The 27,755-nt window shown below is 40.4% G+C and overlaps 1 protein-coding gene across 1 annotated transcript in view; it reads right to left on the bottom strand.

Annotated features, from left to right (window-relative positions):
* Positions 1–323: 323 nt before the first annotated feature.
* The window catches only part of lhfpl6 (LHFPL tetraspan subfamily member 6), a 73,727-nt gene continuing 46,295 nt past the window's right edge, over positions 324–27,755 (bottom strand). Inside the window, exons 3-4 of the mRNA XM_015951328.3 lie at positions 14,153–14,251; positions 324–1,046 (exon numbers count right to left, since the gene is read on the bottom strand). Of these exons, the coding sequence (XP_015806814.1) occupies positions 928–1,046; positions 14,153–14,251 (218 nt within the window). The 3' untranslated portion in view covers positions 324–927. The remainder of the gene's footprint in view (positions 1,047–14,152; positions 14,252–27,755) is intronic.

Below are 27,755 nucleotides of genomic sequence, written 5' to 3'. Positions count from 1 at the left end.
GATACCCCTTGCTGGATGCAGAGCCACTCAATTTCCCAGGGTCTGTTACATCTCTGGCTTTGTCGGGAAAACGCAAAGGCTTTGAAGTTGAGAAACCTGGTTAGAAAAGGCAAAAACTCAAGAGTAGAGGTCACGAGACTTAACTCATCAATAACAGAAAAAAAGTTTAAATTCACATAGCTGCCTGTCCTCATCGTTTTTATTGATTAGGGTGGTAAAAAAACACTCGTAAGATAGAGAGGTCGTGGGAAAAGCTTTTAGGAACGTGAGTGCTCATTTAGCCTCGGGGCGTGCTGCGGCGGCTGGAAAACAGACAGGAAGGATTTCATTAAACATTTATTTACAAAAACAAAAAGCATGACGAAGAATAATCTGCGAGCCAATACAAAACACGTGATAACATGATAGAATACATTAACGTATACTTTGTATATCTTTTGGATGTGTTAAATAAACTGCTATAATCTGTGGGATGTGAGAAGTCCGAGGTGAGAGGGAAGGCAGCCGACATGGGGCTGCTTCCTGTTTCAGGGATTATTGCATTTTCAGGTTTAAGGCAAGAATACCAGGAGGAAATGGAAACACTTGGGGGTAACATTGAAGGGATTTTCTGCTCATCACACGCCGCACTATCACATAAACATCAATAACTATAGAAGACAAAAAAACACTCTTTTGGAAAAGGGGGGGTGTACCAATTTTACAAACAGGATTGGTCCATACATTTTCATTTAAGAGCATCATACGTGTGCTGCATTATGTAACAGTCCCTGCAGTTGTCAGATGAGAAGTATCCCAAGATGTGCAGAGCACCGTAATGACTTGGCGTCTTTGGTGCTCGATGTGCTGTAGTGGTCCACGGAGTCCTCTCCCTTTTTGTCGTACCGCCTGAGGTCTCCGTGTGTCCCCGTCTCACCAATACTCTGATCAGTACGGGTAATGCTTCTGCTTCTTTCCAGCGAAACAAGAGAGCCAAGTGCACAGCAGCATGGCGGCGGCTGCGCCGGCCCCCGTGCAGTAGTACGCCCAGCCAATCTGACAGGAGCCTGCAGAACAAAAAGCTGAGTTTAGGGAAATGATGTACAGATCCAACTCCCTCTGCAGTCTGCACTTACTGAAAATTGCTGAATTATCTTCAATTGTACAATAAAACTTTGTAAAACTGATTAAGAATTCATAAAACTCCACTGAGACTATATGCTTCACACGAGGAAATGTAATGGATGCACCAAACCTTCTCACACTGAAAGATAATTTAAACATGTCTCCTTTAACAGCTGAAGTGTGCCACGTATCTGGAGACTGTTGCTCTACATCTCTGATCCTGCTTTAACATGTTGGTGGTGGGCCCAGGGAACGGGGTCGGAAGCTAAACATGGACGTTCAAGCTGCTTCTACATTTCTCTTCTGCTTGTGACAAAAATGTGAAAACAAACGTACAAAGAACATAGTTTATCCTCAAACAACCTGGAATGTGTCAAGTATCTGCTGAAGGCTTTAAGAAATATTCATTAAAGCTAAACCAGCAGAACTAAAGACGAGAGACATTTTCACGGTTCCCTGAGAGGTGATTTTCAGCATTTAGAAAAAGCAACAATTTTTTTATATAGCATCTCAAGATAAAAATCATGAAAAAAAAATTAAAACATTATTAAAAATATTGTAATATACAGAAGAGGATTAGGGCCACTAAAAAGAAAAGGAAGGGAATCCTAACTTTAATGTTGGAATTCTGACTTTGAAGAGCAAGTCACCCCCAAATCAATTTTTTTTTGCTGATAAACCATATAAATTAGTGTCTAATTGTGCTGTAGAGACATCTAGTCAATAATTCTACTCTTTAGTGTATCTTACATAAAGAAATATTCTGCCTAAAATTGTCAGTGTTGTGCCGTCGTCAGGTAAAAACTCTGCACTAAATTTGAATTTAAATCTGCCATCGCTATTGGCTAAGAAGTACACAATGACGTTAGCTGGTATATTTCTGATGTCACAATGCTGTTGTGAGCCTGTTTGTGTGTATTTGTTAGCGGCTCAGCCCTCTCGGTCTGCCAGGCAACAGCATTCCTTGCATTTTTCAAACTTGAAGTGGGAGTGGAGTAAGGTATAGTAGGGGATGACTTGCTCTTTAATGTCGGAATTCTGACTTTTTTCTCAGAACTCTGACTTTAATAATCCTGAGGAGAGAAAAAAAGTCAGAATTCTGGCATTAAAGACAAAATTCTGACTTTTCTCAGTGGCCTTAATCCTCTCTCGTAGTAATAAAATGGGTAAAAATAAATAAATAAACAAATTTATATATATATATATATATATATATATATATATATATATATATAATTAGATTAAAAAAACATGAAGGAAAAAATAAATGAATTAAAAAAAGGTGATACAAGATCCTCGGAAAGGCAGAATTGGCAGAATGAAGACAAAGTAGAAAAGAATAATCAACAGAAGTTCACACAAAAGCATGACAAAGGCCATGATTAAACGGTTTATTTAAAATTCACAGCATTTCATCAAATCAAATTGATTCGTTCATAATATATTCAGGACATACAAGTGCGCTGAAATGCTGTTTCTCGTTCTCTTTGTTAAAAAATGTAAATATATATATATAAAAGGTAAAAAAATTAAACGGGTATAAAGTTTAAAAGTATAAACATAAAAAGAAGTGATGTGACGTTTATGAACGAATCAAATCTTTTGAACGGGTTTTCAAGCTGAGCGATGAGAGCCCCATTCATCTCGTCTCCCAGTAGCAGTTTTGCTTTCGGTTCTACAAACGGACACTAGGGGGTGCTAAAAGCAAATGTGGTTCAGTAACTGAACATTAAAACTCTGCTCAGCAAGTAATAATTCATTATCGTGAAACAGAAGGGACACTGAAGAGAATTTCTGACAGTAGAGCTCAATAATTACAAACTAGACAGAAGGTATTTCAATAAATCTCATCACTCGGAATACGACTCAAAGGTCAAAAGTTTCTATCTTTAGGTGATGCTTTCTCACATTTTACAGTTTTTCGTGTCTGTTTCAAACTCAGTAAAGAACAGTTCACCATTCCAGTTTAGGCATTTATAATTTAAAATGATCAGTGTTGGAATGGTCAAAAACGGCAAGCTACAATAGTTTTAAAAACTCCGTTATGTTTGATTAACTTCAAATTACGCACATCCATTATTAGTGATCTACAACACCATTTCCAAGCCATTGAGAGCGGACTTTTCTCCTTATGATTAACAAATGAGACATGAATTAATGAAGGAGAAATTCTCATGTGGCAAACTCATCATTTGTGGGAAATCCGCTGCTCAGAACGGGAGAAAATCACCCGCTTGTTATGATGCTAACGAGAGTTGTGTTGACTCTGAAATAACTCAGGAAAATTTAATTTGCCGGGAGTATAAACAGCACGCTGATACTTGCTAATGATAACACACAGCCTTTTGTAAGAGCTGAGATGAATTGGGATGTAAATCATAATAGCTTCAAGACCTAAAATTTCAGTCCTGATTTATTTAGGAAATTAAAATGTTCAAAAATACTATTCATTTAAATAAGACGGGGATCATTTTATTTATGGATCCCACTGAAATCTGCAAAACACTACAGAAACATGTTAATATATAGTTTATTTTCTTGGTCTTGCCGGTATCGGTATGAGTCCAATACGTAAAACTGGGCCGAAAACAACAACTAATTTTTTTCCATTTGTGTATTTTTCAGAGGGTGAGGGGGGAAATGATGTGTAATTGTTAAGTCATGTGACATTAGCAGTATTCATCTCAGAAGCGTAAATGCGTGTGGTGTGTGTGTAATATAATAAATCGGTATATGCAAATATTGGTTATTGGCAATCACAGCAATATCAATATCAGCATTGGCCCAAAATTTTCCTATTGGTGCATCCCTACTTTCAAACAATTATTTGACAACATTTGCATTTATTGCTATCCACATAAAATCTTAGTCTCAAACATTTAGAGCATGGATAAATATAATTATTCATCTTATTTACTTGTTTTATTTTGGGTAAAAGAGGAAATGATAACATTTTGGTTCTAATACTGAAGATTGGATATTCCATAAACATTCCAATGTTTTTTTTTTTCCTGACTAGAAGAGAATTTTTTTAAAATTATTTTTAATCTCAACATTTCATTGTTGCTGCAGTGTGTAACATTTTACTGGATGAAATTAAAACAAGTAATTTGATTGCTGGCATATTTTCAAAAACACTTCAGACATAACACAACATAAGTGTCCACTAGGTGGGGTGGTAGGGTTTGGGACTCTCCACACGTCAGTGAATGCAGCCGTGATGAGCAGCGCTCGTCACCTCAGTCTGGACAGGGGGAGGAGGTCGTTGGGTTTAGAGGATACAGTGATTCCTGGAGCGATTCAGCGGCCTCCACAGCTTGCAGTCCCACCCAGGCTGGAATAGGGAGACAGAGTTGTCATGGCAACGGCAGCATTCCACATTTCTTGGGGGGGGGGGTTCATTTCAGCCTCACAGGCTCAAGGGCACCAGATTCAGGTAAGAAATTGTTTTGGGACCAGACAGAGATACTGTATTAAAGTTCCGTTGGTCCTCAACGCCTCTGAATCCAATAATGGCGCAAATTAATCTATCCCAATCCGTGCTGATTCGTCCACTCACTCCTTGATCACATTTGTGGCAATACATGAATCTCAGGCAAAGTTCCAAGCTTACAACTCATCTCGACAATTATATGAGTCTGTGCATTCACAGCGCGGTATAATCCATCCTTGACCTCCGGGAAAGAGCCAATATTCCTCGACAGCTCGTTAATTTTCCGGTAAGCCAGGTAACCTCCCAGGCCAAAAAGCAGGAAACCTGACACCAACACCACAAATATCCATACGTCTTTAGAATCCTCTACAGACAGCAAATCAGGTTCCACTGTTTCCAGGAGTCCATGATGTGCCCAACTGGATCTGTCCCAGAGGGGCACCCAGGAGCCCCTTCTCCTGTTCTCATCGTTGAAAAAATTTTGTCAATCGCGTTGAGAGACCAACTGACCAGGTACATGTTAGTAATTTCAGTTTCCAGTTTTCCAGAAAAAATGCAGAAGTGCCGTACACCCAGAGACAGACAATGAGCCTTGGGATAAGATAGGGAGGAGAGCAGGAAAAAAGCGCCTGTACTCTCCAAGAGCCAGAAGAAGAAGCATAGTGATGGGAATTCCAGCTCTTTTTAGAGAGCTCCCAAGTGGCTCCTCAGATTTTCTGTTGCGTAAAATATAGTTATCACCAAAAATAAAGCAAAACTACACTCAACTAAAATATAAATGCAACAACTTTGTTTCTGCTCCAATTTTTCATGAGATGGACTTAAAGATCTAAAATTCATTCCAGATACACAATATTACCATTTCTCTCAAACATTAATAATAATAATAATACATTTTATTTCAAGTGTCTTTCAAAGCTCTCAAGGTCACTGTACAAGGCAATATATAAGGAACAGCAAGCAATACAAACAACAAGAAATAAATGCAAACAGTAATTCCCATGGGTAGAGTCAGAGCAGTACAATGGATAATAGACTAAAAAAGAGTAGATGGAAGGAGGACAGTTACAATGAGTAAGCCAGGCGAAACATGTGAGTTTTGAGTTGAGACTTGAAGGTTGAGATGGAGTTTATATTGCAGAGGTCAGGCGGTAGAGTGTTCCAGAGTTTTGGAGCTGAGTGGCTGAAAGCTCTGGCTCCCATAGTACTGAGACGAGTGCGAGGAACAGACAGCGAAGGGAGGATGAAGGGAGCGGGGGGTTTGGTTGGGTTGAGAAGTAGAGCTGGGTGTCATCGGCGTAGCAGTGAAACTGAATATGAAATTTCCTGAAGAACATTGTTCACAAATCAGTCTAAATGTGTGATAGTAAGCACCTGTGCTTTGCTGAGATAATCCATCCCACCTCACAGGTGTGCCACATCAAGATGCTAATCTGACATCATGAGTAGTGCAGATGTGTACCTTATACTGCCCACAATAACAGGCCACCCTGGAATGTGCAGTTTTTTGCTTTATTGGGGGTCTGGGGACTCAGAACCGGTCAGTATCTGGTGTGACCACCATTTGCCTCATGCAGTGCAACACATCTTCTTTGCATAGAGTTTATCAGATTGTCAATTGTGGCCTGTGGAATATTGGGCCACTCCTCTTCAATGGCTGTGCGAAGTTGTTGGATATTAGTAGGAACTGGTACACGCTGTCGTATACGTTGGTCAAGCACATCCCAAACATGCTCAACGGGTGACATGCCCGGTAAGTATGCTGGCCATGCAAGAACTGGGACATTTTCAGCTTCCAACAATTGAGTACAGATCCTTGCAACATGGGGCCGTGCAATATCTTGCTGAAACATGAGGTGATGTTCATGGATGTACGGCACAACGATGGGCATCAGGATCTCATCACGGTATCTCTGTGCATTCAAATGCCATCAATAAAATGCACCTGTGTTCTTCATCCATAACAGATGCCTGCCTATACCATAACCCCACCACCACCATGGGCCACTCGATCCACAACATTGACATCAGCAAAGCGCTCACCCACACGATGCCACACACACTGTCTGCCATCTGCCCTGAACAATGTAAACTGAGATTCATCCGTGAAGAGAACACCTCTCCAACATGTCAGACGCCATCGAATGTGAGCATTTGCCCACTCAAGTCTGTTACGGCGACGAGCTGGAGTCAGGTCAAGACCCCGATGAGCTCGACGAGCATGCAGTTGAGCTTCCCTGAGATGGTTTGTGACAGTTTGTGCAGAAATTGTTTGGTTACGCAAACCAATTGTTTCAGCAGCTGTTTGAGTGGCTGGTCTCAGACGATCTTGGAGGTGAACCTGCTGGATGTGGAGGTCCTGGGCTGGTGTGGTTACACGTCGTCTGCGGTTGTGAGGCCGGATGGATGTACTGCCATATTCTCTGAAACGCCTTTGGAGACAGCTCATGGTGGAGAAATGAACGTTCAATGCACAAGCAACAGATCTGGTTGACATGCCTGCTGTCAGCGTGCCAATTGCACACTCCCTCAATGCTTGTGGCATCTGTGGCATTTTGCTGTGGGACAAAACTGCACATTCCAGGGTGGCCTGTTATTGTGGGCAGTATAAGGTACACCTGTGCACTACTCATGATGTCAGATCAGCATCTTGATGTGGCACACCTGTGAGGTGGGATGGATTATCTCAGCAAAGCAGAAGTGCTCACTATCACACATTTAGATTTATTTGTGAACAATGCTTGAGAGAAATGGTAATATTGTGTATCTGGAAGGAATTTTAGATCTTTAAGTCCATCTCATGAAAAAATCAGAGCAGAAACAAAGGTGTTGCATTTATATTTTTGTTGAGTGTATATGTAAAATGATTTACTAATGTAAAAAAATGCAGTATATCAAATATGTATCATTTATGTGGATTTATTGACTGAACACTTTAAGAACTCTCACCTTTCCGACTGCTGTCGCTCATTTTCTCACCGTCTTTGTCACACTCTCCTCTCTCTCGCTCGCCTTTTTCCTCCTCCTTATTCCCTCTCGTCTCCCTCCGCCCGCATGTGCTCTGCTATCTGTCTGAGTCTGATCGTCCCTCTTCCCCGCCCCTACTACTCTGTGTGTGGACTGTCTGGACAAGCAGTCACACATGTTGACCAATCGCCTGTGGCTTTCACCAAAGCAAGGGGGGTGGGGTGAATGGCTCCCAATGACAAGCCGACTCCCGTCGTTCACTTCATAGAGCTGGCTCTTAGAGCCGGTTCGTTCGCGACCGACACATCACTAGTAATGCACATTTTAACAGAGAAACATTTGTATTCAATATTTTGATTATAATACTTATAAATATGTATTTGTGAGAAAGGGTACTGGAGCCCTAGCTCCGCCTTCTCCTCAAAATCCCCACACAGCAATGGATTGTGTATCGAAGTCCGCGTCGATATGAATTTTGGCAAAGAGCAAATCAAGAGTGCAAGGTGCGAGTATTGGGACTGGGCCCTCGACGTGGTGAAGATGACTTAAGTGAGAGAACCTAGTGATCTACTGGGATTTTCACCCACAACCATCTCTAGGGCTTACAGATTAGGGTGTGGAAAAAGGAGAACATATCTAGAGAGTAAAAGTAGTGTGGACAAAAACGCTTTGTTGAGGTCGGAGGTTACTGGTCAGACTGGTTCTAGATCACATATGTCAGAGTCAAGGCCCGCGGGCCAGATGCGGCCCGCAGAGCATTTTTATGTGGCCCGCGAGACAAATATCAAAAATATATTAAAACTGGCCCGCTGGCCGATTTTACCGCAAAGACTTCAACTCCCATGATGCTTTGCGGCGTCAGCGCGGAGCCGACGAAGCCCCCTCCTTTGTGTTTTTTCCGCCTGCTGCCGGTGTTGTGCCATAAATCGACTCGCTGCCAAAAAATGATTAGCTTAGTTTTTTCCAGTTCGGAAGTTGTTTTGTGTTGCTATTCGTCTTAAACGTTCACAATGAGGATATATTAATCCTTTTTGCAATATTTGTGATTGAAAGATGGTTTGTGGTAAGAACTGGCTTTCTTTATGTTACAGCCTTGATACTAAAAAATAAATAAACAATGTAAAATGGCGCCCTGTATTGAATGTAAACGTTGTATAAATGTAAATAAACAATTCTCCAGCGATTAGATTTTTTTCCCCTTCCTTTCTTTAGTGGCTAATCATTTTTTGGCAGCGAGTCGATTTATGGCACAACACAACCAGTGGAACAAACTGAGCTTTAAATATGTTGGTTTTATGCTCTTTTTCTGCTCCAAAACATGAAAGTTAACAGGTGAGATGTTAAATTTTCATTTAAGATAAAATGATATTTTTATTTTGTTGTTGGCCCGTGAGAAAAGATTTAACCTACAGTAAACAGGAAGTGGAAAGGCTGCAGATAGATGAATAGAATAGAAAATCCCTTTATTGTTCCTCAGTGGGGAAAGCTAGATGTCACAGCAGCGATGACACTTATTACAGGAGAAAAAAGGAGAATAAAAAATAAGAAAAATGAATAAACAAGAAAACATAAATCCTGAATAGATTTTAAAAATGCTGATTATACCACAATAATGAATACCACTGATGCCTTTTATTTAAAACTGACTTGCTCGTGTGTAATTTGGTTATTCCACATTCAGTGTTAATGCTGAAATACGTTTGTTTCCAAATTTAAAGGTTCAAAATTGCATATATGTTGATAAAGAAAATGTGCAAATTTGCCGTCACTTTTTCAAAAATATTAAGTTTGGCCCTCGACTCCGCCCCAGAGTTTCATTTCGGCCCCTTGTGAGTTTGAGTTTGACACCCCTGTTCTAGATGATAGGAAAGCAACTGTAGCTTTAAGAACTGCAGAAGACCACACCGGGTGTTACTCCTGTCATCTAAGAACAGGAAACCGAGGCTACGATTCACCAGAACTGGACCATATGAGACTGTAAAAACCTTTCCTGGTCTGAGTTTGGATTTCAGCTCCAACAATCTGATGTTTGGGTTGGAATTATGTATCAACAGCATGAAAGCATGGGGGGAGGGGGGTTTGGTCCCACCTTGGACCCCTTAGTACCACCTGAGCCTGGTTTAGACACCACAGCCTAGCAGTGCATTGCTGCTGACCATATCCATCCCTTTACGACCACATGGACCCATCTTCTGATGGCTACTTCCAGCATGACCATGACCATGACATCACTGGACTCCAACAGCCTCCACAGTCACCAGACCTCATCACGGAAGTCCAAGTAACCAAAAAAGTCACATTTTGCTCATCTGCCCCTTTTGATTTTCCTCAAACGCTTTTCTCCTGACAATTCTGCAAATATGCAGAAGCATCAAGAGTATGAATGCCTGATGCTAAATGGCGAAAGAAGAGTTTGCTCTGTAATCAAAAGAGCAGTTTCTTTTAAATGTATTGACTGTTTAATCTGCTTTTCCTCTGTGGCTGATGTCAGTCTCAGAAAGATCTGCTCAAGTGACTTGGTGCAAATGCTGCTTCTATTTTGGGTTGTACTAAATATATCAGACTAGTCTGACGTGTCACTGGTTTCACCAGGACATCCATCAGCACTAGGCAGGCCATCTGAAATTTCAAAATAAGAAAAATCAGGGCAGAAATGGAGATTAACAAATTCTCCAGGCATTAGTACAGCGCAGAAGTGTTTACCAGTTTTATGAGGCAAAAAGAGTATTTGCTTGAGTCCAGAGGGTGAAATGGTTTATGCTGCTAAAGTGAAAAAATCCAACTCAGAAAAATACGCTTTTCCTTTTGAGATCAGAACGGAGCAGATGGACACAAACTGTGGCTATTCAGTGTCCATATGCTCAGTGAGGTGAAGCTAATTTCTTATGGAATAATAATAAAAATAAAAAAAACATTTAATCTAGGGCAAGTAACAGGGAATTTCTCCACAGCTTTTTCAGTTTAAGGGTTAGATTTAGCAAAAATTAATGAAACTGTTTATGAAAAATCTGATCTCATTATAACTAAAGTTTATATTTATCTTATCAAGTATATATTTGATCTTTTCTCTTAAGTTTGCTGATATTGTAGATTTAAAAAAATAAAATATTTAAATGCGGTAAAACATTCAACACTATTTGATTAGCATCAAATATAGCAGCAGCTGTGAGATGAAAAGCTCTCCCGTCTCCCTGGTGTCTGATAAAGAAGCATATTACTGACTGTGAGGTAGTCCTCCTAACACCCGCTGCATACAGAGCACAGACCCGACTCCTAGTTATTCTCAGCACACATTTATAGAGAGGACCACTAGCTCACCAGCTACTGCCTGAGTCTTTAACATGCATCTACAACACCAAAAATTCATGACTTCACCGTGCATGACAGCATGAAGGACGTGTGTCTGTTTTCGGAAAAAGGTGAGAGTGTCGAGGGTGGTGGTGAGACGGGTTTCCTCTTTTCTGGAAATGGAATTGTGCTGCAGGACATATTTAAACTAGTTTAATTTAGACCTCCCTGTAAGTGCGACTTGATTTAGATTTCTAAAAAAATATGATAGGTTTGCTCAAGGAACGGCGCCTGATGATGATGCCACACCATGGCAACGGCGCTCAGACAAACTAGATTGACTCTTCTGTTTTTTTTAAACCCGGCTAAGCCTTAAAATCAATATCAAACTATCAATAAAACAGCTCTGGTAACAGTTCATGTGGGAATGTTTGCATGCGTTTAGTGAACACAGCTGGATGTTTGTGTTTTTCTGTATACTTTGTTTTTGTCTCATAATGCTGTTATTTATTCAACTAAGTAGTTCTAGACACTTTTAAATCAAAATTGAAAACCTTCATGTATTCATCAGCCTTTGAACGATTGTTTCTTATGCAGAACAGTGCAGTATTTCATAAAAAGAAAAATAACCCAAACTCATTTTTCCCATGTGAGGAAATTAATTCAACTATTTTTATTTATGGCGCATTGTAAGATTTTTAATTGTACTACACATCAGTTACAAATGTAATGATGTCTTTATTCATAAAAGTTGCTCATGTTTCATACAAAGAAAAAGAAATACAACCAGCAGAAAACCTCAGTAGGCCTGATTACCGTGAGCACACCATGTGCTTGCGTAGCTTTCGGAATTAGTACGGACAAACCAAATCTTCAGTGTGAAAATGCCAGCCTAACTTTAGTCATTTGTTTGGACCAACTAATCACATCAGTAAAATCAATACTGGATTTTTCGAAATCCAGGGGATGCATTATTTTGCATCTGCATTTTAAGGACTAAACGCAAGGCTGTTCGAATTTGACCGATACTCAAAATGCGTCCTCATTTTCCCCAATTTTGAAGATGGGTCAAGTGTATTCATCATTGGTCAAGGCTATCCCCAGATTCATTGCAGGTTTGTTCTTGTAATAATGCAGTGTTTCCCCTAGGAATTTTTCCAGCTGTGGCGGTGGTGTGTGTGTGTGTGTGTGTGTGTGTGTGTGGGGGGGGGGGGGGGGGGGGGGGGGGGGGATTATGACACTTCTCTAAACAAAGTAAAATTTTTTAGTGCAGAGTGGAGACAACCCATAGAACCACTGATTTGGTCTCATTTCAGAGAGAAATAGGACAGGTTAGAAGCACCTAATAAATAAAATTAGACACAAACTCAGGAATCTGTTTCTTTGCTTCACTGTTCTGGTGCTGAGAATATCACTAATGCAGATCGAAGGAGATACACAGATAAATGCACCTCTTATTTATTATTTGGAGACTACATTTACTGCAGCTGGCAGAGGCAGAGATTGTTTCTATTGATACACGGAGTTTACAGAATCATTTTAAATTTTAATAGGGGAAGACTGCAGGAGGGAGCGGTAAAATACAGGGGGTCCCCAGCAAAAACAATAAACTTTACGAGTCTGATGAAACCCGCTGGTTTTCCATCAGGCAGTCACGGGGCAGCTCCAACGACCCAGTGGCTGTGCTGGGTCAATGTTATCGAGCTCAGTCCGGCTCGGCCGTGAATGAGCCAAGGCAACGTCATGCTCTGCTTACGAAGTGTTATTTTCCTGCTTCAGAAGAAGCGTCCAACGTGTTTTTACGCTTTCTCCGAGACGCCGCGCGCTAACACGTCAATAGTGCAGCGTAGCCTGCTGGAGGTTTTAGGGTTCAGATGAAACACCCGACCTCTCAGGCTGCTCACACATCGATCTTAAGTTGTCGCTGTTGCGCTCACGCCGTAATACAGTATTAGATGCGACTAAAGTCAGTCATGAAAAAAATTAATACATTTTACATGAATAAGTGATGCTTAGCCTGGTGGGGGGAGGAAAATCTGACCTAATAAGCACCAGAGGAAACCCTGTCAAGATCGTCAACACTCGTTTATCTTAATGCTACTGAAACATGTAAACCAAAAAGCATTATATCCACTGCTACCTTTCTAATTTTAAACTCAGTAACTTATGCTGTAACTTCACCTTGCCCTGCCTACTCCTCCTTGCTGCCCGCCGGCTGTGATCACAAGCGACAACATAGTAGTTCCTGCTGCTTCTTCGGGAAACAGCGCAAAAAACAAAAAAACTTGGGATCTTGTAGGCGTGGCGGTGGGATTTCAGCCGTGGCGGCCCGCCACGGCTATGCCTATGTAAGGGAAACCCTGTAATGGCTGATAGAGCTGGAGAGGGATACAATTTTAAATGCTAATATATTAATGTCTGGTGGTGAAAATGTTGTAATCTTAATGCGATTGTATTTTCCGCAAGCATATTTGTTTGTTAAATATATTTTTTGCCTAAAATAAAACAAATTACTCGTAAAAGAGCTTGTATGGGGGTGGCATTCGAGACCTTGCGCCCGGGCTGGCTGTCACTCACAATGGTCAGCATGGTTGGAGCGCCAGCACCATAGACATGAATACGTAGACATGTCATTGGGCACTGGAGAGTGTAACAGTATCTGCCACATACTGGGTGGGTTCCTAACGCCCAAACCCAACTGGAGTCAATGCAGGATGGTTAACTATGCCCATTTTTAGGCTACCTATGGTTGCAAGAACCAGTGCACTATTGAAAAACAGTTCACGTGGGATTACTGATGACTTTTATGGCCTACCTGTTGGGAGTTTATTTTATCTTAATATTCCTATTTTAATTATCATGCCATACCACGTGTCTGATTTTGTTTAAAATCATAATAAATTTATTTTTTAGTCGGGTAAACACTTTCTTCAGTAGAAATAAATGCACTAGCGGCGACTGGGGACCCATCCAAGATGGCGTTGCTCTCTACCATACAAGCTCCAAAAGGGCAGCCCTAGTTTACGTCGCATCTACATATATGAGGTCTGTGGCCGGCTCCCCTACAAGCACCAAGTAGGATGGGTCCTTACAAGGATGCTGCCCCTGAATTTGGACACATCTATTTGTCCCTTCAAATTTACACAAACCCACACATTTTCATCAATCTATGAAACACTCCAGATGCCCCAGACAGAGTTAAAGTTGGACATGTTGGAGGATAAGAGGACAATTGGTCACACTACTCTGTTCAGGTGTTTTGGTTGTGTGTGTGTGTGTGTGTGTGTGTGTGTGTGTGTGTGTGTGTGTGTGTGTGTGTGTGTGTGTGTGTGTGTGTGTGTGAGGCGTGAAACATCTTACCCAGTTTAAACTGGTCTGAGCTGTTGCTGCAGGTCTGTTTGACCTCCTCACTGTCCCATCCCAGTGGATAGAGTGCACAGCCAGACCCGATGAGCAGACCTGAGGACAAGATCAGAAGAAGTGATCAGTAATGCAACTCATCATGGAAAGAAAAAAAAAGCAGGAAGCTGATGCAACATATGAGAGCAAACCTGCAGCAAGGACAAACTGTAATCATTAGGCTCCTTTTGAGATTTGTTACATGTCTCTGTGGTTTATTATAACGTATAATCTTTTATGAATACAACTAAAAATGCACAGCCGCATGTTGTCTTTTATTTTATGACACAGTTCTATCTTGATCTGCAGCGAGTAGAACTGAATTCAAACTGTGTCAATTCTCCCTTTATGCTTTAATTTAAACCCTCAAATCTGCAGCAATGTGATTTAAACAGGCAAAGACCGAAGCCGAGACGCAGATCTAACTGCTAAGATATATTTAATAAATTGACTCAGACTGTGATTTTTACTCTTCTTCACATTTTTTTTTACTGCAACAAAACAAAGCGCTCCTCTGCCAGCGTGTCATCAAACTCTGGCAAATTAACAACAAACATTATGCAAATAGCCTGGCAAATTTTCAAACAGCCCAGAATGAAAAACAGAGGCATTTTTTGGTACGCAATAATTACTGTAAAACTCAGGAGAATCCTTGAGGGACTGCTTTATGTCAGTGATTAAGGAGACTTATGAGTGTGCTTAAAGCTGCTTCCAGAGACAAGAGGAAAATCTAGTCAAGGCCATTACATTAAGGATTAATATCCTCAATATTTGCCTGTAGCCAGGTCCTGACAAGTTATTCCCTGAATGTCAAGGACTGTCTCTTAAAATTATCCTGTGGGGGCCCCTGGTAGGTGGCTCTGCCGTCACATTAGCTTAATCCTCTCTGATGCGTCTGCCCTGCTATCAGTTTTGGGACGTGAGGACGGCAGCTGGGAAAAAAAGAAGGTAAGAAAGCGCTGCCCTCCAAAGTGATTCGCCCTACCTACCACCCAGGGCTGCCTTATTACGTCTGAACTTGATAACCGGCAGGAAATAATCCAACATGCTAATGGAAGTGGGCTGGACGGACCGGCTAACATCTGAGGTGGACCGGGTTAAGTGCAAAAGACATCTGTGAGTTTTTTTTTCTACCTCATCAAAGTCAAAAGGACAACAGATTTCAGGAATGCAGTTCTGTGAGGAAAACAGAGTGGCTGACTTTGGTATTGCTGGTAGAAAAGCAATTCAGTGGAACTCCGGCATACTGATGAGAATAGGGGTATATGCACTGGTGTGTGTGTGTGTGTGTGTGTCTTTTTCATTACAGCTCAGTATCAGAGGGGACTCAGGGAAATTTATATGTACCAACTAAACCATTTTTCTCAGAATGTCAAATAAGAAAAGTAAACCATCTGGAACACATTTTTGTCCAGGCAGTTACTTTGGTTACACTGATGAACCTAAAGTCCAAATTGTTTTTTGTTTTACATTTCCGATACATGTGCAGTGGTTTCTAGTATGAATGAATGCTAAGAGTCTCGCGCTCGTGTTTCAGGAGGTGGAAGTAAGCCGGAGGAGAGGGGAGAAGAAGACTGCAGAATTTGGGCTCTTACTTCCTGATATTCGGACATCTCACCTCTGATAGGCTAACAGCAATGCGACTCTACCACTGACTCCATGTGCACTGCAATGTTGATGTTTTATCTCCACAAACAACCCAGGTCTGGAAAAGTTCTGCCATGTGGTGGATTTGCTAATGCTAACTGCTGGTTGTGATTGGGGGGACCGGTGGCGCAACTCAGGACAACTTTGGCTTCACTGTAGCTCATCAACACCAGTGTGTTGAAAAGTAGAACCCTAGAAGGCATATAAAATATAGCCATATACCAATTTTTAATACCTAACAGTTGGCTACGACTATCCGAGACGCTCTCTGCTCTCTCCTAGTCGCTAAATCATTGTCAGCCATCCCTGTCGGGGGGCCAAGATGGGTGAGTCCATGATTGTTAAGTGACAGTGTGATGTAGATCTGTCAGGCTTTTCTGAACTGAGCATTTTTCCATCTATTTTCTGTCAGAAGCTAATGCATCAAATGGGGTAGACTATTTTCATGTTCAGCCTACACGCGAAACTGAGACCGATCATATTTCAACAAGTAAAACGGTTTCTCAGTGAACTTGGGCTACATCTGCAGAGTGCATTCAAGAGCAAACACATCAATTTACATGTTATCTTATATAATTATATTCAATGTGTTTGGGTTTCAGATTTGTACAGCAAAGCATGCCAACATAATTATATATTCATGATGAATATTAAAGAAAATAAAATATTCTCTTTAAAGCACAAAGCAGAGAGACAGCAGCGCATAATCATATTTTCTCTGTAAAACGAGAAAGGATAAAAAAGGACATTCTATTGTGCAATGAGGGATGTTTTTTATAGAGCAGTGAAGATTCACAGGGTTCAGACTTTGATAACACGTCTGTTACAAACAATCACAACCATGAAGTTGCTGTGCCCTGCAGCGAGCACGGAGAGGGAAGAAATGGGAGATGGAAACACTCTTGAGACAGATAACAAGAACGACTCTTAAATCCAAACATATTTACAAGCAGGGAGGAAAGTTCCACCTTAAATAATGAAAAAGAAAAGACGTGGGTTGATTTCCATTGTGCATTCACAAAAGGATCAGATAAGGTGGACGACAAACTCCCACAGTTTCATGTTGTTTCTGAGGATAAACTTACAGAACCGGCATCTTTTCAGTGGGTGAAATCGATGTGAGCAGTCACATTTCACCATGACACCATTAAGGCAGACGCTGCATAACGCAAATCACCGCAGGGGCAGATGAATAAAAATATGAACAAATGGTTAAGGTGTAATTCAGGTCTGTATCAAATGTGGTCCCACGTTCCTTCTTTAGGCTTTTATCTATTTGATTTATTTATTTTTCCTGGGATGGTTAATTCCATCAAATCCCATCCTCCACACTCACTATGTGGGTTATTGAAAACTGGAGGTGGGGAGGCTGGAGACGGTGAATGTGAGGAAAAAAAGATTACCAAGAGTGTAAGACCGTTCTTTCACAACATGTTTGTGAGCCAAGCTGTTTGAAACATGAGGGCCTCTCAGAAGTAACTACCTTTAGGCTGAGATTCTGCATCCATGCTGCTGTGAGGAGATACTTCCTGTCCTTTATGTTGCAAAAGATGACACCAATACGCCACATTTTGCACAAACAGACACCAGGGATCTGTATCATTCCACATGTGCTTGTCTGCTTCTGCAAGCTGGCTGCTAACTTAGTTACAGACTACAAATCATAGCTGAACGTTTTTCTACTTAATTCACACACATTTCTTAAATTTAATGTAGAAATTCACTCAAGAAAATTGATGCCTAAGTATAAAAGTGAACCTGGTGGTTTATTAAAGGTGGATAATCCATGCCTCCAGACTACAGGAGGGTTCAGTTTTACGTTGTTGACGCATTTACTGCAGTAATTTCTAACATAATGTAACCGTAGAACAATTTAGCAGGCTAGCTAAAATATTGGGGTTTATTTATGGTGAAAAAAGAGGCAGTTTTTATCTTTCTTGGTTTATTCTTAGCTTCAAAATCACAGCTGCTTAGCAGCACAGACAATCTTGGCAAACCCCACCAAACCCTCTCTGCTGGCTCCCCACACACAAGCACGCATGCTTTAAACATAGGGCTCTGCCAGCCAACTGGCTGCATTTCCAAACAACAGGTCCGTCACTTAAACGTTTCCCAACAAGAAGAGAGCCAGACTATAAAAAAAAAAACAAAAAAACACGTGAAACAACTAAAAAGAAATTTGCAAACAAAACATAACATTCCATACTTTATACCAACTAGCCCAGCTCTGGCTTCTCATCCTGTTTAGCTGCTCTGAGTCAAGAATACATGATCCGTCCACATAGAAGGGTGTGTGCAGTTAGGGGAGGAACGGGCAGAGGCGCTGCGTATCAACAAGCAAGGCAGGCATATGCTTGGGGCCCCCACAAGAGACAGCACTTTTGACTGTCTCACTCCTAACTCTGACCTAACCTGAGAGCCCCCTCCAATTCTATTCAATTCAAATCAATTCAAAAATACTTTATTAATCCCAGAGGGAAATTGGCATGGGGCCCCTACCTTGCAGCACCACTGGTCAGAGGGGTGTTTGACTGATGGATCATGATCCAATGATTAGGATTGGGCTGTTCACAATGACTGAGGTTTTTCCAGGATTGTATGTTTCAGAGGTGACTAGAATTTTATCTTTCTTTCACAAAACATTTAATTTATGGGTTTAGAGCATCTCACGCAATATGGCCAAAAATCCATCCTACCTTTAATATAACTGATTTCCCTGCACAGATTTAATCTCACAAAATAAAATTTTTGAAACAAATTCAAAGCTTGAATTTAGTCTCTTCCTCAACAATGAAGAACATCTCATCACCCCAAAGCACAAACGGGAAATCCCCTTCTGTCAGATGACACAAACAACTTAATTTTACTCCAAGCAGATGGCCGTCTCATGATGAAATTGTTGCGAGACTTCACTAAGCTGCCACAAGAAGAGTTGGGGGAATTCATCAGAGAGCAGTTTTGGAGGCAAAGCAGCAGCTACATGACACTATAGAGGTGAATCGAAGAGAGAATCTGCCAACTCCAGTCACCTTTCACAGAGTCTAAGAATCCAAAGAGTTGGTTTTCTTTAGGTAGCATCAAACTATCCAAAGTTTAAGATGCCTTCAGCTTAGAGGGTGGGGGAGTTCAAACCCTGCTCTATCACCTGGGAAGACTGTTTGTTTCCCTTACAGGACTTTGCCAGTAACGATTTATTCCCCGTTTTGGAGTTTTCTTCCAGTTTCTATGGCAGCTGGCTGATGGTTGAGGAGGTTTAGTACAGGAGGAAGAGGAAAGGGAATCCGTGGGGCCAGGCAGCTCGTTCATGGATCGAGTTTCAATTGATCTCCATGTGGTCATTATCAGGGTGACTATCTCAGGTCTAATGGCTCCTATGAAAGACTCCAGTATGAACTGGGAGAGAGTCGGATTCAATGGAATCGACTCTATGCAGTCAGTCCCACGCATTCAACATTTCATCTACGACCTCTGCTCTAATATAGCGATCCGTTTCCTTGCCTGAGATTTCATCATTGTAGTTTAAACTGAAAAGAAAGATTTTCAATGGTTGAAAAGACAGAAGAAGTTTTTATCAGAGCTGAGCTATTGGTCCCCATTCTTTTTCCTGTCGAGGCTTTTTTTTACCTGAATGAAAAACAGCCTCCTTTTCATAAACCTCCCAAGCCGTAGTCTCTGATTTGCACAGCGCCAATGGCTTTTGTCAAGCTTTCTTGCTCTCTGTCAAAACCTGAGGAATTTCTTTACCCTCCTTCATACCGAGACAATACCATTCATGGTTATCATTCAGGGGGCCAAAGAGGGCAAGGGGGAAAGGCCGGGGGAGAGTTTTAGTGACCAGGGAATTGGCCTGAATCCAACTGGATTATTATAAGAACAATCCCGTTTAGGCTCTAAGGATCATCCAAATTTGCCATGGAAATAGTAACTTTTGAACATTTTTTGCTTTAATTTTTTGGTTTTATCAAGATAATTACACTGTTTGCACAATTATGAAGCAAGTAGTAATTTTGCGGATAACTTTTTCAAATGTTATGAATGCCTAAGTCATTCTTGGGGGAGGGGTGGGGTATGCCGGTGCACCATTTCTCAGACCTAAAACTTGCCCAATCTCACAGCTGAGCTTCAGACGGCAAGTTTTGGAGTCTTATTCCCTGATATTTGGACATCTTGCCTCAGATTGCATAAAAGCAACACGACACTACAACTGACTTGGAAAGTGGACATTTTATCTCGACAAATAAAACAAGCCTGGAGGAGCTTCTGTCATGTGGTGGTGTTGCTAATGTTAACAGTTAGATTAAACTGGCCAAGACATCCACTGCCAATTCCCGGACATTAAAACAGCCTTCCTCATCATGAGCCAAGATTGGTGAGTCCATGAATGCTAATTCAAAGCATGACGAAAATATGTGAGGATTTTCAAATCGTCTTAGTCAACCACACCTAAAAGCAAATAAAAGTGAGGTTGTGTGTGTGTGTGTGTGTGAGTGAGAGTGAGAGTGAGAGTGAGAGTGAGAGTGAGAGTGAGAGTGAGAGTGAGAGTGAGAGAGAGAGAGAGAGAGAGAGAGAGAGAGAGAGAGAGAGAGAGAGAGAGAGAGAGAGTGAGAGTGAGTGAGAGAGAGAGAGAGAGAGAGAGAGAGAACCTGATTTCTTACCTCTTTTTCTTTATTTTCATAACCATTGGTAGATTCTCAGTGATGGCATCAAGACTATGATTGAACATGTGGAGTTATGTACTTAAACAAAAAAGGTGAAATAACTGAAAACATGTTTTATATTCTATTTTCTTCAAAATAGCCACCCTTTGCTCTAAATACTGCTTTGCACACTCTTGGCATTCTCTTGATGAACTTCAGGAGGAGTCACCTGAAACAGTCTTGAAGGAGTTCCCAGAGGAGCACTTGTTGGCCCCTTTGTAAATGGCCATGGTCATGAAAATAAAGAAAACACATTGAATGAGAAGGTGTGTCCAAACATTTGGCCTGTTATATATATATATATATATATATATATATGTATATTACAGGCCAAAAGTTTGGACACACATATATATGTGTGTGTGTGTGTGTGTGTGTGTGTGTGTGTGTGTGTGACTGTGTGCGTGTGTCCAAACTTTTGGCCTGTAATATATATATATATATATATATATATATATATATATATATATATATATATATATATATATATATATATATATATATATATATATATATATATATATGTATATATATATATATATGTATGTATATTACAGGCCAAAAGTTTGGACACACATATATATGTGTGTGTGTGTGTGTGTGTGTGTGTGTGTGTGTGTGTGTGTGTGTGTGTGTGTGTGACTGTGTGTGTGTGTCCAAACTTTTGGCCTGTAATATATATATATATATATATATATGAAACCAAATTTATTAGGCAACCAGCGTGCAGACTTATTATGCAACTAAATACAAAATCGAACATTTTTCCACATCACTGTTTTCAGCAGTTTAAGTGAAGACAATAAAACAACTCAAAATTTACATATGAACATTTCTGACATGAAAAAAACTCATCAGTGACCAATATCACCACCTTTCTTTTCAATAGCTGTCACATCCATGGGGTATTTCTTTTCTTCAGAAAAATGTCTGCATCTTTCAAGAGGACCATTATTTTTATGCAGGACAACACTTCATTGCATGCATCAAAGTGCTCCACGGCATGGCTAGCCAGTAAAGGCCTTAATAATGCCAACACATACCAGTACCCCACCTCCACCTTGCTAACATCTTGAGTCAGTGTAGAGCTCTGTGTCTGTTACTGATCCAGGCACGGTCATATCCATCTGGTCTATAAAACCTTTGAAAAATCTGTCTTTAGATAGGCCCGGTGTTGATGTTTTAACTTGTGTGCTTTATTTAGTGGTGGTCGGGTTTGAACCTTCCTTACCTTGGCCATGGCTCTAAGTACTGAACACCGGGTAGGTTGCAGGTCCGGAATATTGCATCACTGGAGGATAATGGGTTCCTAGTAGCTTCACGCTTGATTCTTAAATCTTTGGTGGTTAATTTTTTTTCCCAATAAGTTTCTTATGACCCTGTTTGTTACTTGCAACAAAACATTTGATGGTTCTGTGGTAACACCCCAAATATCTTAGCAATTTCAAGAGTGCTGCATCCCTCTGAAAGATTTTCTTCACAATTTTTGACTTTTCAGAGTCCTTTAACCCTCCCACTGTCCTAATGGGTGTGACCCCACAACGAAAGTTGACCATTGAGCAGGGTTGATGGTTTATCCCTTGGGTCCATATGGCAGGGGTGAGGAGTGAGCACCACCTCACCCCTGCCACGTGGACCTCAAGGGATAAACCATCAATCCTGCTCAATGGTCAACTTTCATCGCGGGGTCACCCATAAAGACAGTGGGAGGGTTAAATCTCTTTTTTTGGTCCATTTAGCCAGGGGAAGAGAAAAAGGCTAAAAATAATGCACACGGCTAAAAATAATGCACACCTTTATATAGAGTGTTGATCTCCTTAGGCCACACCCTCACTCATTACACAAATCCACATCTTATGAAATGCTTAAATCCAATAAGCACTGAAGTTTATATAGCTTCAAGTTGGAAAATATGCTTAAGAATTATGATATGGCCAAAATACTCAATTGCCTAAGAATTGCGCACAGTGTAAACACAAACATCAAAGAGCAACACAGTCATTCTGATCAATTTCAGCCTCACTGTTAGCATATTAATGCGTGGAAAACTTCATTTTCATTCCCTCCCTGTTTTCTTTTACTAAAGCTTCAAATTAAAAAAAAAACAACATAGCCATAGGTTTTTAGAGTCACGTTGTGCTCGAGAGCCCGTTTGACTCGTTTCTGCATGTTGAGGCATGTCTGTTGCTTCATTGGAAACACCAGCCACACATCCACATGCTCAGCATGCACGTCTGCTTTTCTTATCATGTTTCCATTCTCTCTGTTATCCGACTTGGATCAACAGAGGAACTCACAGCTATGTGGGCTCTTCTGCTGTAGCAGCTGAAGTACGTTTTTCTCTCACAAGTAAGATGGATATCAGAAGTTTAGTTTGAAACCAGAAGTAAGAGGTGGTTAAACGGAGGAGGGGGAGGAGGGGGCACGAAAGAGGAGGAATGCATGAAATATGTGGAGAATGTGAGACGTGATTTTCACAGTGAAGCACATAAATACGACCGGGATTTGGTGTCATTTAGCTCACTGGTCTTCTGCTGATCAATAACGCTTTACAGTACACCTGCTAGTGAACCTTTCGGTAAAGCGTTTACAAGAAATGACCGGATAGAATAGCCTGAGTTCTTTTAATTTGCTTTATTCCTCAAGAATGTGTGGGTATTTAAGATTCAACGTTGGGGAACAAATTGATGACCAGGTCAGTGACACCAGAACTCAAACCCCCTCTGACAGCTGGAGAGGAGTGTTACCGTAATGTCCTGGATAAACTCTGCTCTCTTCACTCCGGTATTTGCAGCTTTCAGAGCAAGGAAAGGTCAAACCACAGCAAACACTCTCACAGTCAAATATTTGGTCACATTCAAGGGAAGCCTTTTATTTATTGTTCTCTAATGACACAGAAAAAAACCCCTATAAATAATTTGCTGATGAGAAACTTTAGAAAGATTTCATACCTCGTTAGAAAACCCAAAACTGCTGATGATAACATCATAATTTCACCCTTAATGTATTATCCTTCAACCATTTATTTTGCTGTTAGTTCTTTTTAACAACATTGAAAACAATTCTAAATCGTATAAATCAAAGCAAGAAATTGGAGCTGAAATAATTGTTAAATAATGATTGTAAGTAGGTCGTGCACAATACATTAGCATCAACATTGGTATTGGCTGACGTTAGTCATTTTTAACATATCAGTATTGGTCCAAAAAGGAAAGCTAGACCGGTTTTAATTATTTAATTTATTTACTTTAAACATGCATATCTGTTTCTGGATGGGAAGATGTGATCATGATGTAATTCTTTGGTTATGTGACTATGATAAAAAAAATCTCAGCATCATTCGTGTGTGTGTGTGTGTGTGTGTGTGTGTGTGTGTGTGTGTGTGTATAATAATCATACATAACTATAAATATTGATTATTGGCCAAAGTAGCAATATTAATAGCAGATACTGATATCAGCCCACATTGACGGACCGCCGCTGACACCGACTGCAGTTTGTGTTTGAAATTCTCAGAAAATTTGCTCTTGTGATGATTAGAAATTTGCTTGGCTATCATACACTGTGAACAATCCCTTTTTTAAAAAGCTAGAAAAAAATGCAACACAGGATTTATTTAGAAATAAACTGGATGCACCTCACTGAACCACGTATCACTTCCTGTTTTGTTAAATGCATGACCTGATCTGCATACTGCTTCCAGAAAAAACATCAACTCCACACGAAAACTTTCTGGAGCACCCTATTCAGATCTGCACTGCAGCTGGTGCGAAGGCCCGGCTGGACTAAATGTATTTATATATTTTGATTCTGGACGGCATCCGTTCTGTACTCGGTGTAAATGAGGCGATATGGAATGGATGCATATTGTAAACAATGACATTAATACCCTAAGAAATCTGCTCTTGTTTGCTGAAAACTGGATTTTGTGATCATTTTCACCTTCCAAATTGTGGAAATGCATTTTATTTTTACACCAACAAAACATGGATGAGCAAATTTTGTGCTCTGGGACCAACATGTTCTGTTGGCGTCTGACTTTTTAGTTAGAGACGTGATTGAGGAGATGAATTGGAAGGGTGGAAATATGAGCATCTGGTAAATTTCAGTAATCATCTGCTCAGTTTTCTCATCAAAACACGAGATTAAGATTCTCGTTGTCAGCAGTAGTGTAGACTGTCATTTGCTAAATTTAAATGCAAAAATGTAAACAATAAATAAAGCAACATGAAGCAAAGCAAATTAAAATAAAATCAGAGGAAGACGAAATGAGGAGGATGCTGAAAATGCAAAGATCTTTCTTTCAAAATGCTTAAATTATTTAAATGTTATTAAGTTTTGTAAAAGTTTGCAACATCTGAACATTAAAGGTTTTGATGACATAATTATATCAAAACAGGCTAAATCGTTGAAGTCAGATTTCTTTCCTCGGGCACCCATCATTCACTGGTCACAGCCCGCAGGTGGAACCAGAAGCTTGTGTTTCATTGATCTGTTCAGTGCTTTTACCACAGGCGTTCAGCTACGAGCTGCCCTTATCTAATCACGCTGTTCATTCGTCACACAGCCTCCTACTAAAACCAGCAATTAATAAACACACCAATTACACGAGGAAAATTAACTCCTGCTTCATTAAGCAGTGGTTCAAACCAGAATCAGCCTAAAGCCAAGCCGCAGAAACTCATGCAGCAAAATAGCAAAAGCTGAAAGTGGAACGTGCCTCAAATGCAGATAATGCATTTTAATGAGGAATTTTTTCAGGGAGTATTAATACTTTTTTGTCATTTTACTCTTTTATTTTTTTCTTGTAACCTTGACCAAAGCTGACTTTTCTGACCTTATAAAATAAACTGGATGTTCTCAGCCTTCTGAAAGGAAAAGCTAATAGGAAGTAAGGACTATAGATGGAATAATGGAATCGGACTTTAAAAATGTAATTTACTATAAGATATGTAATTTATATGTTTATTTGTCTTTTTCAGGGGAGACAGGTTGGCACAAATGACTGTGAGCTGAGTAAAAAAGATCTGCTGCTGCTTAACTGTTTGAAGAATTTTAAAATGCCAAAAACCCCAAGTTCAGAGCTTCTGCACTTTGTTGTTTCATTTTATTTTTACTAAAAGATCCAGAAGATGCCTAGCTTAGACAAAATCTTGAGGATTTGTTTGAGACAGTACATAAATTATGTCTAAAGTGGGATTTTTAAATTGTCTCATGATTTTCCAAGAATCACAGACTTCACACGTGGTAGTAAAAACTAGGGATGAGCGAGTACACCACTATCTGTATCTGTTCAACCAACTAAATTATCTGTATCTGTACTCGGAATGGGCGTGGCATAACCCGGAAGTGGGCGTGGTTTAACCGGAAGTGGGTGTGGTTTACATCAATATATTATTTTAAATCTGAAATTGATATGGATTGATCAGAAGTTGATATGTGTATTGTTTATTTGAAAACTATTTATGCCCACGCCCACTCGTCTGAAACGAGTATCCGGCTCATCCCTAGTAAAAACCCACAGATATTCTAGTTTTGGTCTTGCGTTGTTTGGTGTGCGACAACATGGCAAAAAAATACACACTACAGACAAGCAAGCGGTCAGACAGGAAATCTTGTGAGATCAAACGTAACTTCTGGTGACGGAGGTGTGTGCGGCAAATCTTTGTCACCAATAGGATGCTCGCCACTTTCAACAGGCAGAATGTTTGTTTGACCTTGAAAATCAGACCAAGAAAATACAGAATGTCTGTAAGACAGAACTTATGATCACAGTAGCCCTGAGGTGCTTCTGAACACACCAGAGTGTTCGTAACACACCACACATGGCAGGATTATCTTATAAGATTATCTTTAGAGTTGTTGTAATCAGGCGCATTGATTGTCAGAGGGGGTGCAGGCCTACAATTGGAGGTTTTGTGTAAGTTTTTCATTGTGACCAAAGAAATTCAAAGACAAAAAGTAGTAGTGCAAAATAAATGCAAAAATAAATAAATAAATAGCTTCAAAAATCTTCCCCAAATATATTAGCACAGTGGTCTGAAATTTAATTGAAAACATGATGACTTTTCTCCTCTGAAGAGGAAAGCTTATGATGCAAACAACAAAGCCAAAGGGTATGAAAATCCTCCTCAGGGTGGGATCCACATTACAGGGTCCTAGAAGTGCAGCTCTACTAACTGGGTCTTGTCTGATGTGTTCAGTTGCATGCTCCTCCTACTGACAGAGTCTGATACAGAAGCATGACAGCTGAGCACATGTCCAAACGTCTGCGTAGCCCTAAGGCTAAGCGCTCCCATCTTAATTACTCCTTATAATGAACTGTAAGCAAGCTAATGCAAGGCCTTCTGGGAAGACGGATATCAAAGACGTGCCGATTGAGGCTGTAATATTCATGTTAATGGCATCCAAATATGCAATGAATGTTTTAGTATCTTCCACACAGAACTGCCAGACATCAAAAAATGCCACTGTGACATTACTGGGGCTCATCATGTGAGCAGCTTTATGCTGCAAACACAAAGAGCCTGCTTTCAAAAGACAATGAAACGCTTCAGGGATGGCGCAAAAAAACTGACTCCCACTGCCAAGTGGACTAAGTACTTCACAGCGTGCTTTCATGCCTTCCTCTTCTGGGACACACATCAGTCTAGCTTATTACCCCCAGGGACATGAGCTAGATGGAGTTTAAGTGCCTCACCCTCCTCTAAAAAAATCGAACAATCTCTAAGCTCACAGGTCAGTCTTTCAGGATTTCGGACTTGGTGTAATATTAAAAAAAACATTAAGGGAAAGTAGAAATCACCACAGGACACAAGGCTGCTCCTAAAGCCCTAAAAGACTAGAAGCATCATTAAATGGTTTATTAATACAGCAGCATAAATCACCAGAAGCAAAATTAGGTAAAAGCGTTTTGCTATTTCACATCTTTAGATCAATAACGGTTAAAGACAATATTTCACCAGAGCACAGAGCGACATGTTGTTGTCTTTGGGATTTTTTGATTATTTGGAGAAATCTGCAGATAGTTTCCCCCGAAAGTCGTGTTTAGATTCAGATTAAATTACACTCAGCAACTGGCTGTTTTCTTAGCACATAAACTGAAATCAGCAGGAAACCAATTTCCGTACGGTGCAAAATATCCACCCACCAGCAAAATTACAGTTCCTTACAGTCTTATTTGTTTACTTTGCTGAGAAACTGAAGAGTACCAATTTATC

Source organism: Nothobranchius furzeri, chromosome 13, assembly GCF_043380555.1.
Source record: "Nothobranchius furzeri strain GRZ-AD chromosome 13, NfurGRZ-RIMD1, whole genome shotgun sequence".
In the NCBI taxonomy this organism is placed as follows: Eukaryota; Metazoa; Chordata; class Actinopteri; order Cyprinodontiformes; family Nothobranchiidae; genus Nothobranchius; species Nothobranchius furzeri.
The sequence above is the reverse complement of the archived record's forward strand: the minus strand, read 5'-3'. Positions and strand labels throughout refer to the sequence as shown.